Source organism: Cebus imitator, unplaced genomic scaffold (assembly GCF_001604975.1).
Source record: "Cebus imitator isolate Cc_AM_T3 unplaced genomic scaffold, Cebus_imitator-1.0 Scaffold234, whole genome shotgun sequence".
NCBI classification, from domain to species: Eukaryota; Metazoa; Chordata; class Mammalia; order Primates; family Cebidae; genus Cebus; species Cebus imitator.
Genome location: NW_016107549.1, coordinates 791,601 through 806,072, shown reverse-complemented (window position 1 = coordinate 806,072; position 14,472 = coordinate 791,601). Strand labels below are relative to the sequence as shown.

The 14,472-nt window shown below is 51.3% G+C and overlaps 1 protein-coding gene and 1 pseudogene across 3 annotated transcripts in view; one reads left to right on the top strand and one right to left on the bottom strand.

The window, feature by feature from the left end:
* The window catches only part of LOC108282010, a 31,919-nt pseudogene extending 27,572 nt beyond the window's left edge, over positions 1-4,347 (bottom strand).
* The window catches only part of CCDC130 (coiled-coil domain containing 130), a 24,148-nt gene that overhangs the window by 6,326 nt on the left and 3,350 nt on the right, over positions 1-14,472 (top strand). The window contains exons 1-8 of one of the 3 annotated variants that reach the window (XM_017497668.2): positions 4,319-4,494; positions 7,297-7,500; positions 8,534-8,587; positions 10,071-10,153; positions 11,774-11,829; positions 12,120-12,180; positions 13,869-14,011; positions 14,100-14,272. In XM_017497668.2, coding sequence (XP_017353157.1) covers positions 7,498-7,500; positions 8,534-8,587; positions 10,071-10,153; positions 11,774-11,829; positions 12,120-12,180; positions 13,869-14,011; positions 14,100-14,272 — 573 coding nt within the window. In that variant the 5' untranslated portion in view covers positions 4,319-4,494; positions 7,297-7,497. Of the gene's footprint in view, positions 1-4,318; positions 4,495-5,832; positions 5,847-7,296; positions 7,501-8,533; positions 8,588-10,070; positions 10,154-11,773; positions 11,830-12,119; positions 12,181-13,868; positions 14,012-14,099; positions 14,273-14,472 lie in introns of those variants that run through there. The other 2 variants (XM_017497670.1, XM_017497671.2) reach the window with 2 other exon arrangements.

The following is a 14,472-nucleotide window of genomic DNA, read 5'->3' as shown; positions in this document are numbered from 1 at the left end:
TACTCCAGCCTGGGCGACAGAGCAAGACTCAGTCTCGGAAAAAAGAAAAAAAAGAAAAGAAAAAGATTTAAACATTTTCTGATTTGCAATGGGTTAAGGAAGGGAAGCTTTGTTTAAAAACTTGGGGTCAGTAGAAAAATGTCAGCTAGTTAGGGGAAGTAAGTTTCTCCAAGCCCCTCAGGAGGAAACGTGGAACAAAAAGGGGATAGCTAAAGTTTAGTCTTCACTTCCCCTTATCTGGGTTCTATGTGCCATTGGCTTTATTCAGTGGGGTTCCGAGCCCCTGAAAGACAATACAGGGACGTGTGTTAAGATGGTATCTTCCATTTCTATAAAAATACCAAACATCTCTGGGACCCTAACTTCCTTAGCTTTTGTTTTAGGTCATTACAACTCTGTTGTTGAACAAGTTACTTATTTACTTCTCAGGGCTAGCTAGGTGCCTGGAATTTCCATTGAAGGAACTCAGGAATTTCCTTTATTTCCATGCTTGGGGTCCCCTAAAAAAAGGGGATCCCTGCTCTGTCTCAGGGTCTCACTCCAGCCCACTCCCAAACACCGTACCCTCATACTTGTTAAAGATTTCTCTGACATCTCATGGTCTTTAAGTTGAAGGTATACAACCCAAAACAGTATAGCACGAGCAGTCGTAAGTCGGCTCCTCCACCCCTCACTAACTGTGTGACCTTGAACCAGTTACTTAACCTCTCTGGGCCTGTCTCATCATCTGTAAAACAGAAATGATGAAAGTATCCACGTTCTAGGGGCATTCTCTGGGGTTACGCATGTGAGTACCGAGCATTGCTCAGTGGTGCCTAGTGAATAGGGAGCACTCAATATGCAGCACCATGATTCCATGAGAACTCACTTGTCAGTAGAACCTGGCTTTGGAACAGAGATGGAGCCTGGTACCGAATAATACAGCAGGAGTAACAGTAGCAATATCGTGATCACTTCCGACCCTACTTTTGAGAAATTGCCAATTTAAGTGTCTCCTTTATCGCTGAGAGAAAGTGTTCTTTCTTCTCTGAATCCCCCAGACCTGACATATAGCAGGTGCCTAATGAACAGCTGTTGAATGAACAAACAGATTCTGTTAGGGTCTACAGGGCATAAAAGTAAATTCAGTACAGGCACGGTGGCTCACGCTTGTAATCCCAGCACTTCGGGAGGCCAAGGCGGGCAGATCACCTGAGCTTAGGAGTTTGAGACCAGCTGGCCAACATGGTGAAACCCCATCTCTACTAAAAATATAGGCCGGGCACAGTGGCTCCTGCCTGTAATCCCAGCACTTTGGGAGGCTAAGGCAGGCAAATCACGAGGTCAAGAGATCAAGACCATCCTGGCCAACATGGGGAAACCCTGTCTCTACTAAAAATATAAAAATTAGCTGGGCGTGGTGGCGTGCACCTGTAGTCCCAGCTACTCAGGAGGCTGAGACAGAAGAATCACTTGAGCCCGGGAGGCGGAGGTTGCAGTGAGCTGAGATTGCGTCACTACACTCCAGCCTGGTGATACAGTGAGACTGTCCTGAGGAAAAAAAAAATTAGCCAGGTGGGGTGGTGGGTGTCTGTAATCCCAGCTATTTGGGAGGGTGAGGCAGGAGAATTGCTTGAATGCTGGAGGCGGAGGTGCAGAGAACAGGGACCACACCATTGCACTCCAGCCTGGGCAACAGAGTGAGGCTCCGTCTCAAAAAAAAAAAAAAAGAAAGAAAAAAAGTAAATTCAAAAGCCACTCACCTGTGCAGAAGGCAGGGCAAGGCTACTTTGGAGGCCCTAAGAGAAGTTACCTGCCCACTTCTGAAAAAGGCCAGACGGTAAATATTTCAGACTCTTTGGGCTCTCTCTTACTCTGCTGCAACCACTCAATTCAGCCCTGTCGCAGCCATAGACAGTAGGTAAACAACACAGGTAAATGAATGGGCCCTGCTGTGGTAGGTAGGTGAAAAATGGCTTCCCTTCACCTTTGTAGGATCTTTGGCTGGGCTACGAATCAAACTGACATGTAAACATAACAAAAGCCATATTTAATTATGTACCTATGCAGGAGAGTCCCATAAAATATGAGACTCCAAAAAGGATCAGAGTGGCTGGGCACAGTGGCTCAAGCCTGTAATCCCAGCACTTTGGGAGGCCGAGGCAGGCGGATCACTTGAGGTTAGGAGTTCCAGACCAGCCTGGCCAACATAATGAAACCCCATCTCTAGAAAAACTAGCCGGGCATGGTGGCAGGTGCCTGTAATCCCAGCTACTCGGGAGGCTGAGGCAGGAGAATCACTTGAACCTCAGAGGAGGAGGTTGCAGTGAGCTGAGATCACGCCATTGCACTCCAGCCTAGCCAACAGAGGGAGATTCCCTCTCAAAAAAGAAAAAAAGGAAAAAGAGGATTAGAGAAAAGAATAGGGGTTTGGGGCTTCTGGGAGGGTGGTGGCAACGCAAGCTATGGGAGCGTGAGGGGACAAATTGTATGATGAAGAAAGTCTGTCCTGTTAAGCAAATAAAAAGTCTTGCCAGCAATAAAAATTGTCTCAGGCCAGGCACAGTGGCTCACACCCGTCATCCCAGCACTTTGGGAGGCCAAGGCTGGCGGATCACCTGAGGTTAGGAGGTCGAGACCAGCCTGACCAACATGGAGAAACCCCATCTCTATTAACAATACAAAATTGACCAGCGTGGTGGTGCATGCCTGTAGTCCCAGCCACTCGGGAGGCTTGAAGCAGGAGAATCGCTTGAGGTGGAGGCTGCGGTGAGGCAGAATCGCTTTAACCTGGGAGGTGGATGTTGTGGTGAGCTGAGATCGCGCCATTGCACTCCAGCCTGGGCAACATGAGTAAAACTCTGTCTCAAAAAAAAAAATGTTGTCTCAGAGCAGCCCTCAGAAGAATAAATGATTGGGAGTGGTTTCACTCTTCCCTAGTTAATAAGACCGTGAGAAAGGATTCATCTTTCTTTCTGCCTTTAGGCAGATAAGATAAATTCAGTTCAGAGAAAACCCCTCCTTTCCTGCATTTGCTGTTACCCCCAAGTGCCCTTATTTTGAAGCAATCAGCAGATCAGCAGATCAAAGTGTGTATCACTGTATTCCAATAAGACTTTATTTATGGACGCTGAAATTGGATTTTTTAATTTCACGAGTCACAAAATATCTTTTCCCACACCTAACCATTTTAAAATGCAAAAACAGAGCGGTGGTTCATGCCTATAATCCCAGCACTTTGGGAGCCAGCAGATTGCTTGAGTCAAGGAGTTCGAGACTAGCTGTGGCAATACAGTAAAACCTTGCCTGTGCAAATAATTTTTTGTTTCTTTGTTTGAGATGGAGTCTCGCTCTTGTTGTCCAGGTTGGAGTGCAGTGGCGCAATCTCGGCTCACTGCAACCTCCACCTTCCGGGTTAAAGCGATTCTCTGGCCTCAGACTCCCAAGTAGCTAGGATTACAAGCGCCCACCACCACACCTGGCTAATTTTCGTAATTTTTTAGTAAAGACGGGGTTCCCCCATGCTGGCCAGGCTGGTCTTGAACTCCTGGCCTCATGATCTGCCTGCCTCGGCCTCCCAAAGTGCTGGGGTCACAGGCGTGAGCCACCGCGCCCGGCAGCAAATTATTTTAAAAATTAGGGCCGGGCGCGGTGGCTCAAGCCTGTAATCCCAGCACTTTGGGAGGCCGAGGTGGGTGGATCACGAGGTCAAGAGATCGAGACCATCCTGGTCAACATGGTGAAACCCCGTCTCTACTAAAACTACAAAAAATTAGCTGGGCATGGTGGCACGTGCCTGTAATCCCAGCTACTCAGGAGGCTGAGGCAGGAGAATTGCCTGAACCCAGGAGGCGGAGGCTGCGGTGAGCCGAGATCGCGCCATTGCACTCCAGCCTGGGTAACAAGAGAGAAACTCCGTCTCAAAAAAAAAAAAAAAATTAGCCGGCTAAGGTGGCGCACGCTTGTAGTCCCAGCTATTTGGGAGACTGAGGTGGGAGGATCGCTTGAACCCAGGAGTTCGAGGCTGCAGTGAGCTATGACTGCACCACTGCACTCCAGCCTGGGCGACAGAGAGAGACCCTGTCTCAAAAATAAAAAATAAAAATAAACTGGAAAAACAATTCTTGGCTCACTAGCCATCCAAAAACACGGCTCACTGCACTTCGGGCTGCAGGCTACACTCAGCTCACCCTCGCTGACCCACTGCCGCGCGCAGGACAGCACCGCTGGGAGGGCGGTGCCAGGAGGTGGGCCTCGGATTGGGCCTCACGTACTGTGCGGGACAGAGGATACGGCATCCTGACGTAAGCGCGGTTGGGCGGGGAATGCCCTGATTGGCCCACTCCGGCGACACAGGGCGGGCGGCATATCGGCAGTCAGCCAATCAGCGCGGCGCTGTTGTCTCGCCCCGCCTCGCGCCGGCGTCTGGGTGGTGCGCAGAGGGCTCCCAGTTTCACTGAGCTCCCAGCGCTCACTTCCGGGCACGGTCGGGGATTGACGTCGGGAGGAGGGCAGGTAAGTGCGGAGGATCGGGGAAGGCCGGGATCCGGCCGCCGCCTCACCCGGGCCTCGGAGCCACCTGGCTCGCCCGTCCGCGTCGGGGGACGCGGAGCTGAGGACCCGAGTTGGATGCCCGGAGCCGGCCTAGGTCCCAGCCACGACCAAAGTCCCCGAGGCCCCAGCTGAGACCCCCGACCCAAGTGCCCGGGCCCCGGTTCCATCCTAGCCCGCATCCATATTATGGGCCCCTTGGTTTCCGCATCGGGAAAATGGGACCAGTAAGTCCCTACCTCACCAGATTTTTTAAAAATGATGCTTGTAAAACCGTGAGCAAGAGAAATTAAATTACTAAACTACCAACGTTTAACTCGGTGTCAGGCTCTGCTCTAAATGCCTTAACCAACCATTTTACACATAAGGAAAGCGAGGCTTAGAGAAAACAGTTTGCCCCAAGTCAAGCAGATGGGCAGCAGCACGGTGGCACTCCGAGCCCGAGCTGTAAGCCCAGGACAAACAGGGTCGGTAATTACTTTTGCACGAAGGACCGGAGATATCTACACGCCCCCCCGCCCAGTAGCCCCGTCTGTCATTTACTGGGGCAGTAAAACCATCTTAAGACACGCACACCCTCACGCTCCTGTAAACGGAATATTTGCCCTTTGCCGGCTCTTCCCATGTGTTATTTGATTCACAGCAACCCCAGAAGGTCAGCCTTGTCGTCATCATTCGCCCTTTACCAGTGACGAAATACAAGCCCGGGGAAGTACAGACACTGACCAAGGTCACCCAGCTGAGTGGAGCTGGGATTCAAGCCCAGGGCCCCGTGACCCCTAAGGCCTCCAGGGGCACTTACCTATTTTGTTGGCAAAAGTATTTTTAGGTTCGAACAGACCTTGGAATTATCTAAGCTAAGGGGCATACTTTGTAGTTGGAGTATCCAAGACTAAGATGAGCGCAGAACAGTTTATATCCAGGACTTGAAAACACTGCCTCCCCACCTCATCACATAGCCCCCACCCCATCAGAACCTCATTCATTTTCTTATTTTCTTTCTTTTTTTTTTTTCTGGGACTAACTGGTACTTTCTTTTCTTTCTTTTTTGAGACGGAGTCTTGCTCTGTGGTTCTCCTAGGCTGAAGTACAGTGGCATGATCTCGGCCCACTGCAATTTCTGCCTCCCAGGTTCAAGCAGTTCTCCTGCCTCAGCCTCCTGAGTAACAGGGATTACAGGTGTGTGCTACCATGCCCAGCCAAGTTTTGTATTTTTAGTAGAGATGGGGTTTCATCATGTTAGCCGGGCTGGTCTTGAACTGCCGACCTCAAGTGATCCACCCACCTCCGCTTCCCAAAGTGCTGGGATTACAGGCGTGAGCCAGTGTGCCCAGCCCCTAAGAATGGTTTTACATTTTCTAGTGGTTGGGGAAAAAAATCAAAAGAATAATGCTTTGTGACAGATGACAAGTATGTGAAGTTCAAATTTCTGTGTCTGTCAATAAAATTTATATTGGCATGCAGCTACATACATTCATTTATATGTTGTTTGGAGCTGCTTTCTAGCTATGAGGGCAGAGTTGAGTTGTTGGAGCAGAGATAATCTGGCCTAAAAAGCCAGAAATATTTACTGTCTCCCCCTTGACAGAGAAACTTTGCCAATGTTTGTTCTAGAATACACTTCACTGCCTCACAGCATCTCTCTTTAGTGTAAACTTGAACTTCCTTCTATTTGACCTAAAAGGCTCCCTTCCAAAACATGGGAGGGCATCTCACCACCCCTAGCTTGGGGAGCCCCCACAGTTGTTACCTGTGTCACTTGCACTGACTGTAACCCTTATAGAGCCTCGATCAGTTCTCTCAGTCGCTCACCCTGTTGACATTTATCTGGGCCTGGCACTGTCCTAGGTGTTGGGGATATGGCACAGTGTAACCTGGCCAGGGAGACATGAACACACACAGGGGATGTGATCAGAACTCCAGGAAACAGGCCAGGTGCGGTGGCTCACGCCTGTAATCCCAGCACTTTGGGAGGCTGAGGCAGGCGGATCATGAGGTCAGGAGTTCAAAACCAGCCTGAGCAACATGGTGAAACACCATCTCTACTACAAATACAAAAGTTAGCTGGGCATGGTGGCAGACAACCGTAATCCCAGCTACTCAGGAGGCTGAACCAGGAGAATCACCTGAACCTAGGAGGCGAAGACTGCAGTTAGCTGAGATCACACCATTGCATTCCAGCCTACAGCAGAGTGAGACTCCCAAAAACAAATTTTTTAAAAAACTCTAGGAAACTAGTGACTATGGATTGAGTGGTCAGATGAGTGTGTGTGTGTGTGTGTGTCTGTCTGTGTCTGTGTGTTTTGAGATGGAGTCTCACTTTGTAACCCAGGCTGGGGTGCAGTGGCACCATCTTGGTTCACTTCATCCTCCGCCTCCTGGGTTCAAGCAATTCTCCTGCCTCAGCCTCCCGAGTAGCTGGGACTACAGGCACCCACCACCATGCCCAGCTAATTTTGTATTTTTAGTAGAGACGGGTTTCACCATTTTGGCCAGGATGGTCTCGATCTCTTGACCTCATGATCCGTCCGCCTCGGCCTCCCAGTGCTGGGATTACAGGCGTGAGCCACTGCGCCTGGCTGTCCATATTTTAAAAGATCCCCCGGGCCGTTGTAGGGTGAGCAAGCATCAGGGGCAGGGCAGGAGACAAGAAGACAGCACTGGCGCACGTGAGTGATGATGGTCGGGGCCACAGAGAGATGAAAGTGTCAGATGTGATGCGTACACTGGCTGCTGAGTGGGCAGGACTCTTCTCTTTCTGAACAGACACGCTGCTTTTTGGATGCCTCCTACACCTGGCGGGAGTCTTGTGTGAGCCGGCTCCACCACACGGCCCACGACATCTTCGCAGGGAAGCCAGTGCACCCTCTGCGAGGCTCCGCAGGAGGCCAGGAGAGGGCAGTGTGCTCACAAGGCCAATTTCTGATCGTCTGCCCTGAGGGTGAGGACCAGTAGGCAGCTGCCAAGATGGTGAGTAGACAGCCTCTTGTGCCCTGGGCTCCTCCCCCAGTCTGTGTTGGACCCTGGAAGCAGCCCCTCCTCCCCTCCCACAGCTCTAAGATGATGCTTTCTATGTCGGGGTCACCCTCTTTTGGTGCAGTGGGTCTGAAATGTTGCTGTGCACTAACATCACCCAGGGGTACTTTTTAAATGTTTCCTTTGGGGTTTTTTTGGTTTTTTTTCTGAGACAGTCTCACTTTGTCACCCAGGCTGGAGTGCAATGGCACGATCTTGGCTCACTGCAACCTCCACCTCCTGAGTTCAAGCAAGCACATCCCACTAATTTTTGTATTTTTAGTAGAGATGCGGTTTCATGTTAGCAAGGCTGGTCTCAAACTCCTGTCCTCAAGTAATCCACTGTGCTCAGCCTAAATTTCCCCTTCCCCTTCCCCTTCTTTCTCTTTCTTTCCTTCATTTTTTTAAAAGGTAAAATTCATATAACATAAAATAGACCATTATGAGGCCAGGCGCAGTGGCTCGTGCCTGTAATCCCAGCAGTTGGGGAGGCCAAGGCAGGCGGATCATTTGAGATTAGGCGTTTTGAGACCAGCCTGGCCAACATGGCAAAACCGTGTCTCTACAAAAAATACAAGTCTTAAACCAGGCATGGTGGTTCACGCCTGTAGTCCTAGCACTTTGAGAGTCCAAGGCAGGTGGACTGCCTGAGGTCAGGAGTTCAAGACGAGCCTGGCCAACATGGTGAAACCCCATCTCTACTAAAAATATAAAATTAGCCGGGCGTGGTGGCAGGCACCTGTAATCCCAGCTACTTAGGAAGCTGAGGCAGGAGAATTGCTTGAACCCAGGAGGCGGAGGTTGCAGTGAGCTGAGATCACAGTGAGCCGAGATCACGCCACTGCACTCAGCCTGGGCAACAAAGGAAGACTCTATCTCAATAAAATAAATAAATAATCAAAAAAAATTTTTTTAATGAGATTTGGGTGGGGACACAGCCAAACCAAATCAGCCTCTCTCTCAGTCATGTCTCTGTTGTGCTTTGCAGGGTGAAAGGAAAGGAGTCAACAAGTACTATCCTCCGGACTTCAACCCTGAAAAGGTAAGAGCAGGCTCCCTCCTCCGGCTCCACAGTAGCAGAAAGACCCACGTCGTCCCCTCTTGGGGTTGGAGCCACTGCTGTGGAAGGATGGGCGGCCCCCAAGATCTTTTTGTCCTCTGCTCGTTCCATGAGGCTCGGACTGTCTTCACTTCTGGGTGGTAACTGGGGCTCTCCTCAGGGACTTGTCACTCCATGTCCAGCAAGGAGCATAGTGTGTTTACAGCGGGGGCCCAAGATAAGGCAGAGCGCATGGATGAAGGGTCAGACCCCCTGGCTCCCGCAGTTCCAGCACCTCTGGCATCCTGGTTGGCCCCTCTGCCTGGAATCTCTTCCTCCATTTCACCATACCCTCAGTTCCTTAAGGGCTTTCCTCACAGAGGTCCTCCCTGACCACTGCCTCGTTCTCTGTGGCATGGCAGAGCACTTTATATAACCTCACAGCCCTTAGAACTCCCTCACTTATTGTTCATTTATTTGTGTCTTATTCATCTCCCCCACTAGAACATTCTCTCCATGAGGACAGAGCTGTTCATGGCTGTGTCCCCACACAGTAGGTGCTCAGTCAGGGCCTGAGTGTCCCACTGCCTAGTCCTGAGTATAGGACTTTGGCCTCTGCATATGTCAGAAGGGGAAAATAAAAGGAGCTGACCTCACAGAATCATTGAGGGATAAATCCTAGCTACTCGAGAGGCTGAGGTGGGAGGACTGCTTGAGCCCAGGAGGTGGAAACTGCAGTGAGCCATAATCACGCCACTGCACCCCAGCCTGGGCTACAGAGCCAGACTCTGCTACAAAAAAAAAAAAAAAAATGAGGTGATACACATTGTCACCTCACTTCATCCTCCCCATAAACCTGGAAGTAATCATGACCATTCTACATAGTTGACAGACAGGGGAAACTGAGGCTCAGGAAGACAAAACATGAGGTCACTCACCCAGGGTCCCCTGGCTCTTTCAGTTCATAAATGGGAATGGGGCTGGGCACAGTGGCTCACGTCTGTAATCCCAGCACCTTGGGAAGCCAAGCAGGCAGATCACGAGGTCAGGAGATCGAGACTCTCCTGGCCAACATGGTGAAACCCTGTCTCTACTAAAAGTACAAAAATGAGCCAGGCATGGTGGCAAGCACCTATAGTCCCAGCTACTCGGGAGGCTGAGGCAGGAGAATTGCTTCAACCTGGGAGGTGGAGGTTGCAGTGAGCCGAGATCGTACCACTGCACTCCAGCCTGGGTAAGAGAGCAAGACTCCACCTGTAAATAAATAAATAGGAGGGGAACTGTTGAAACTCACATTCCTGGTTCCAAGCACGTGTTCCAGTAAGACTTGGGTGCCTCCCGTATTGCTGTGAACACCATTGTGCAAGGCCTAAGAACAAGGCCTCTCCCACCTGTGAGGCACTTGTCCCAAAGCAGTGGGGGTGGCAGAAAAGCATGAGCCCCCCAGCTCGGCAGCTCTAATCGCTCCCTCATCCTCTCCACACAGCATGGCTCTCTCAACCGGTACCACAACAGCCACCCGCTTCGGGAGCGGGCTCGGAAGCTGTCACAGGGCATCCTCATCATCCGGTAAGGCCTGGCATCACCTGAGGACACCACTGTCCTGCCCCCTTCCTTCAGTCTCCAGGAGAATTCAGTGCCCATTAGCCCAGTGCCGCAGGGTCTTCATTCCATAATGTGGAAAGTCACTGTATAAGTCAGTTACTGCCACGTAACAAAACAAGCATTTGTTATTGCTCACATGTCTGCAGCTCAGCAAAATACCTCTGCTGGGGCTGGAAGGGCTGGGCAGGGCTTGGCTGGGTTAGGCTGGGCAGATCTGGGCTGGGTTCCCATGTGTTTCAGAGCTGGCTGGCTGGGGACTGGCTGGTCTCGTGGGGCCTTGACCTGTGCAACTGGGGTCTGCTCCGTGTTGTATCTCCTCCTGTAGCAGGCCAGCCTGGACTTGATCCCACAGGACTCTCAAAAAAGACAGTGATCGTGGCTGAGCGCAGTGGCTCACTCCTGTAATCCCAGCCCTTTGGGAGGCCAAGGCAGGTGGGTCACCTGAGGTCAGGAGTTTGAGACTAGCCTAGCCAACAAGGTGAAACGCCATCTCTACTAAATACACCAAAGGCGTGGTGGCTTGCACCTGTAATCCCAGCTACTGGCAAGGTTGAACTTGGGAGGCAGAGGTTGCAGTGAGCTGAGATCATGCCACTGCACTCCAGCCTGGGCAACAGAGTGAGATTCAGTCTCAAAAAAAGAACAAAAAAGCCAATGATCATACCTGTAATCCCAGCACCTTGGGAGGCTAACACAGGAGAGGATCACTTCAGCCCAGAAGGTCGAGGCTGCGGTGAGCTGTGATCGTGCCACTGCACTCCAGCCTGGTCAACAGAGTGAGACCCTAGCCAAAAAAAAAAAAATTAAGAGTAAATAAATAAAGGGAAAACTATCTCACTGCTGTTAAATGGAAAGCTAGAATCCCATGTCATACATACAACTGTGATAAATAAATACAGCGATAACACACAGCTTTTCTAAACTCTAATCAGACACAACTGCCTGGTGACAGCGCCCTGAAAACTGCTTCCTCCTTTGTTCAAAAGCTGGTTTCGCTGACGTGTGAGGTGTTAAAACAGCACCAGCCAAGCACAATGGCTCATTCCTGTAATTCAGCACTCTGGGAGGCCGAGGCTGGTGGATAACTTGAGGCTGAGTTGGAGAACAGCCTGGCCAACACAGAGAAACCCTGTCTCTGCTAAAACTAGAAAAAATTAGCTGGGTGTGGTGGCACACACCTATAATCCCAGCTACTTGGGAGGCTGAGGCAGGAGAATCGCTTGAACCCTGGAGACAGGGGTTGCAGTGAGCCAGGATCAGGCCATTACACTCTAGCCTGGGTGACAGAGGAAGACTCTGTCTCAAAAAAAAAAAACTGGGAGCAGCACCCAAGGGCAGCCGTCCCTGGACCTGGTGAGTCTGCTGCAGGGCAGGGCGGGAGGCTCCCACGTAGTTACAGTGGCTGTGATTCTCTCTCCTCCTCGTATCCGTTTCCTGTGTAATGTGACTAGGGCAACTCCCATGAGGCAGGGGCAGTCTAATGCCCCAACCCTGGAATCACAGCCGCAACCGGAGTCGCAGGTGTGGAGACCCAGGGACTGTCCAGGCGGACAAGTGCAAGTAAGATCCTGCCTGTCGTTGCAGATTTGAGATGCCCTATAACATCTGGTGCGACGGCTGTAAGAACCACATCGGCATGGGTGAGCTTCCGCCCACCCCGTCCATTCACTCCCGAAAACATCAGACCCCTAAACTGCTGAGCGCCGCCGGGGTGGGGGTGGAAGGGTCCTGATCAGGAATGAGGAAGGACACGGGCACACGAGTGACTGGCTGGCCGTGGAAGCCAGGCTTGGGCTTTCAATCCCATCTCTGACTCCTCCTAGTTGGGGAACCCTCAGCAAGTGACAGTGAGCCTCCTTGTGCCTCTGTTTACCCATCTGCAACATTCAGATGGCAGTGAAATAACCACCCCCACCCAACCCCCTTCCAGGTGTTCGCTACAATGCAGAAAAGAAGAAGGTGGGCAATTACTACACAACCCCCATCTACAGGTAAGGGCGGCTTGGTGGCATCTTGGGAGCAGGTCGGGTGGCCACAGGGCGAGGGGGCTAAAAAGCGCCTGGGTGTGAGGGAAACCATTCCCTGCAGGACTCTCCTGGAAACCACCCTGGTTTCTCGATCAGGGCATGCCCCCAGCTCCAACCCTCCTTGGCTCCCACCTTCCTCGGTAAAAGCCCAAGTCCTCTCCCGGCTCTCAAGGCCCTGCACACTCTGCCTATCCTTCTCCACCGTAACCTCCTCCCACTGTCCCCTCATTAATTGGCCTCCTCGCTGTCCCTCACACACCCTATGGACACACCCACTTCTGTGCTTCCACCTGGAATGCTCTTCCCCAGGTAGCTCCAAGGCTCCTCCCTCACCTGGGGTTTCTGCTCAAACACCACCCCTCAGAGACACCTTTTCTGGCTTTTTTTTTTTTTTTTTTTTTTTTTTTTTTTTTTTTTTTTTTTTTTTTTTTTTTTTTTTTTTTTTTTTTTTTTTGTAGTTACATGTGTGAACTTTTTTTTTTTTTTGAGACAGAGTTTTTGCTCATGTCGCCCAGGCTGACGTGCAGTGGCGTGATCTTGGCTCACTGCAACCTCCACCCTCTAGATTCAAGCGATTCTCCTGCCCCAGCCTCCCAAGCAGCTGGGATTACAAACATGTGCCACCACGCCCAGCTAATTTTTTGTATTAGTAGAGATGGGGTTTCACCATGTTGGCCAGACTGGTCTCAAACTCCTGACCTCAGATGATCTGCTGGCCTTGGCCTCCCAAAGTGGTGGGATTACAGGTGTGAGCCATCGTGCTCGGCTCAGAGACACCTTTTCTAAAGTGAGACTCAACACCAGTTGCCCGTGCCCTTGCTGTCAAGGTGGCCCCTGCTGGGACGTCAGCCTGTCTACAAGCAGGTTGGCTTCTCCACTTCTCAGCAATGTCCCCAGCAGCTGGCACTGAGCCTGCCACAGAGAAGCCTGTCTTGGGCAGGTCTGTGGAATAAATGAACTAATGGACAAATGAATGGATGAACAAATGGATGGATGAGCAAATGAATGTATGAATTAATTTAACAAATGAATCAGTGAACCAACAAATGAATGCATTAATGAATGAACAAATAAACTAATGATTGAATGAACTTAAAAAATGGATGTGGCGGCTCATGCCTGTAATCCCAGCACTTTGGGAGGCCAAGGCAGGTGGATCACCTGAGGTCAGGAGTTCAAGACCAGCCTGGTCAACATAGCGAAACCCTATCTCTACTTAAATTACAAAAAAATTAGCTCGGCATGGTGGCAGTGCCTGTAATCCTGGCTACTCAGGAGGCTGAGGCAGGAGAATCGCTTGAACCCGGGAGGTGGAGGCTGCGGTGAGCCGGGAATGCTCTGTTGCACTCCTGGGCGACAAGAGTGAAACTCTATCTCAGAAACAAAAAATAAAACGGATGAGTGAATGAATGAATGAACAAACAGATGAATGAACAAATGAATAAGTCAACCGCAGCTCCACTGATAGAGGGTCCATTCTGGGTGCCCAGATGTGCCCCTTTTGCCCATGGCTCTACACAGCACATAGTGGGTGCTCAGTGAATTCTTGTCAAATGAATCTTGTCCACTGGGTGGAAGGAAGCAGGGAGAGGTGACAGGGCTGTCCTGGGACACAGCCTCAGCCTCCTGCCTTCTGCCCACTGTTCCCTCAGGTTCCGAATGAAATGCCACCTCTGTGTCAACTACATCGAGATGCAGACGGACCCGGCCAACTGCGACTATGTGATCGTGAGTGGCGCCCAGCGCAAGGAGGAGCGCTGGGATATGGCGGACAACGAGCAGGTGCTGACCACAGGTGAGCGCCACCCACTTACCTGCCTGGGGGCCCCGGCCCTGAGTCTGTGCCGGGGCCCCAAGGCCCAGCCGAGCTCTGGTCGTTGCAGAGCATGAGAAGAAGCAGAAGCTGGAGACGGACGCCATGTTCCGGCTGGAGCACGGGGAGGCCGACCGGAGCACGCTCAAGAAGGCGCTGCCCACACTGAGCCACATCCAGGAGGCCCAGAGCGCCTGGAAGGACGACTTCGCCCTTAACAGCATGCTGCGGAGACGGTTCCGGGTGAGCGGGGCCCCAGCCCAAGGTCGGCGGGGGGACACACCGTGGGCTCAGGCCCGGGCCAGCCCTCCCCACGGCATCCTAGCTATGAGCAGACCACTGTATCTTCTGAGCCTCAGTTTCCCCATCTGCTACATGGTGATCATGCCCTGTCTTAATCCATTCCAGCTGCTATAATAAAAAAAAAAAAAAGCCGGGCGCGG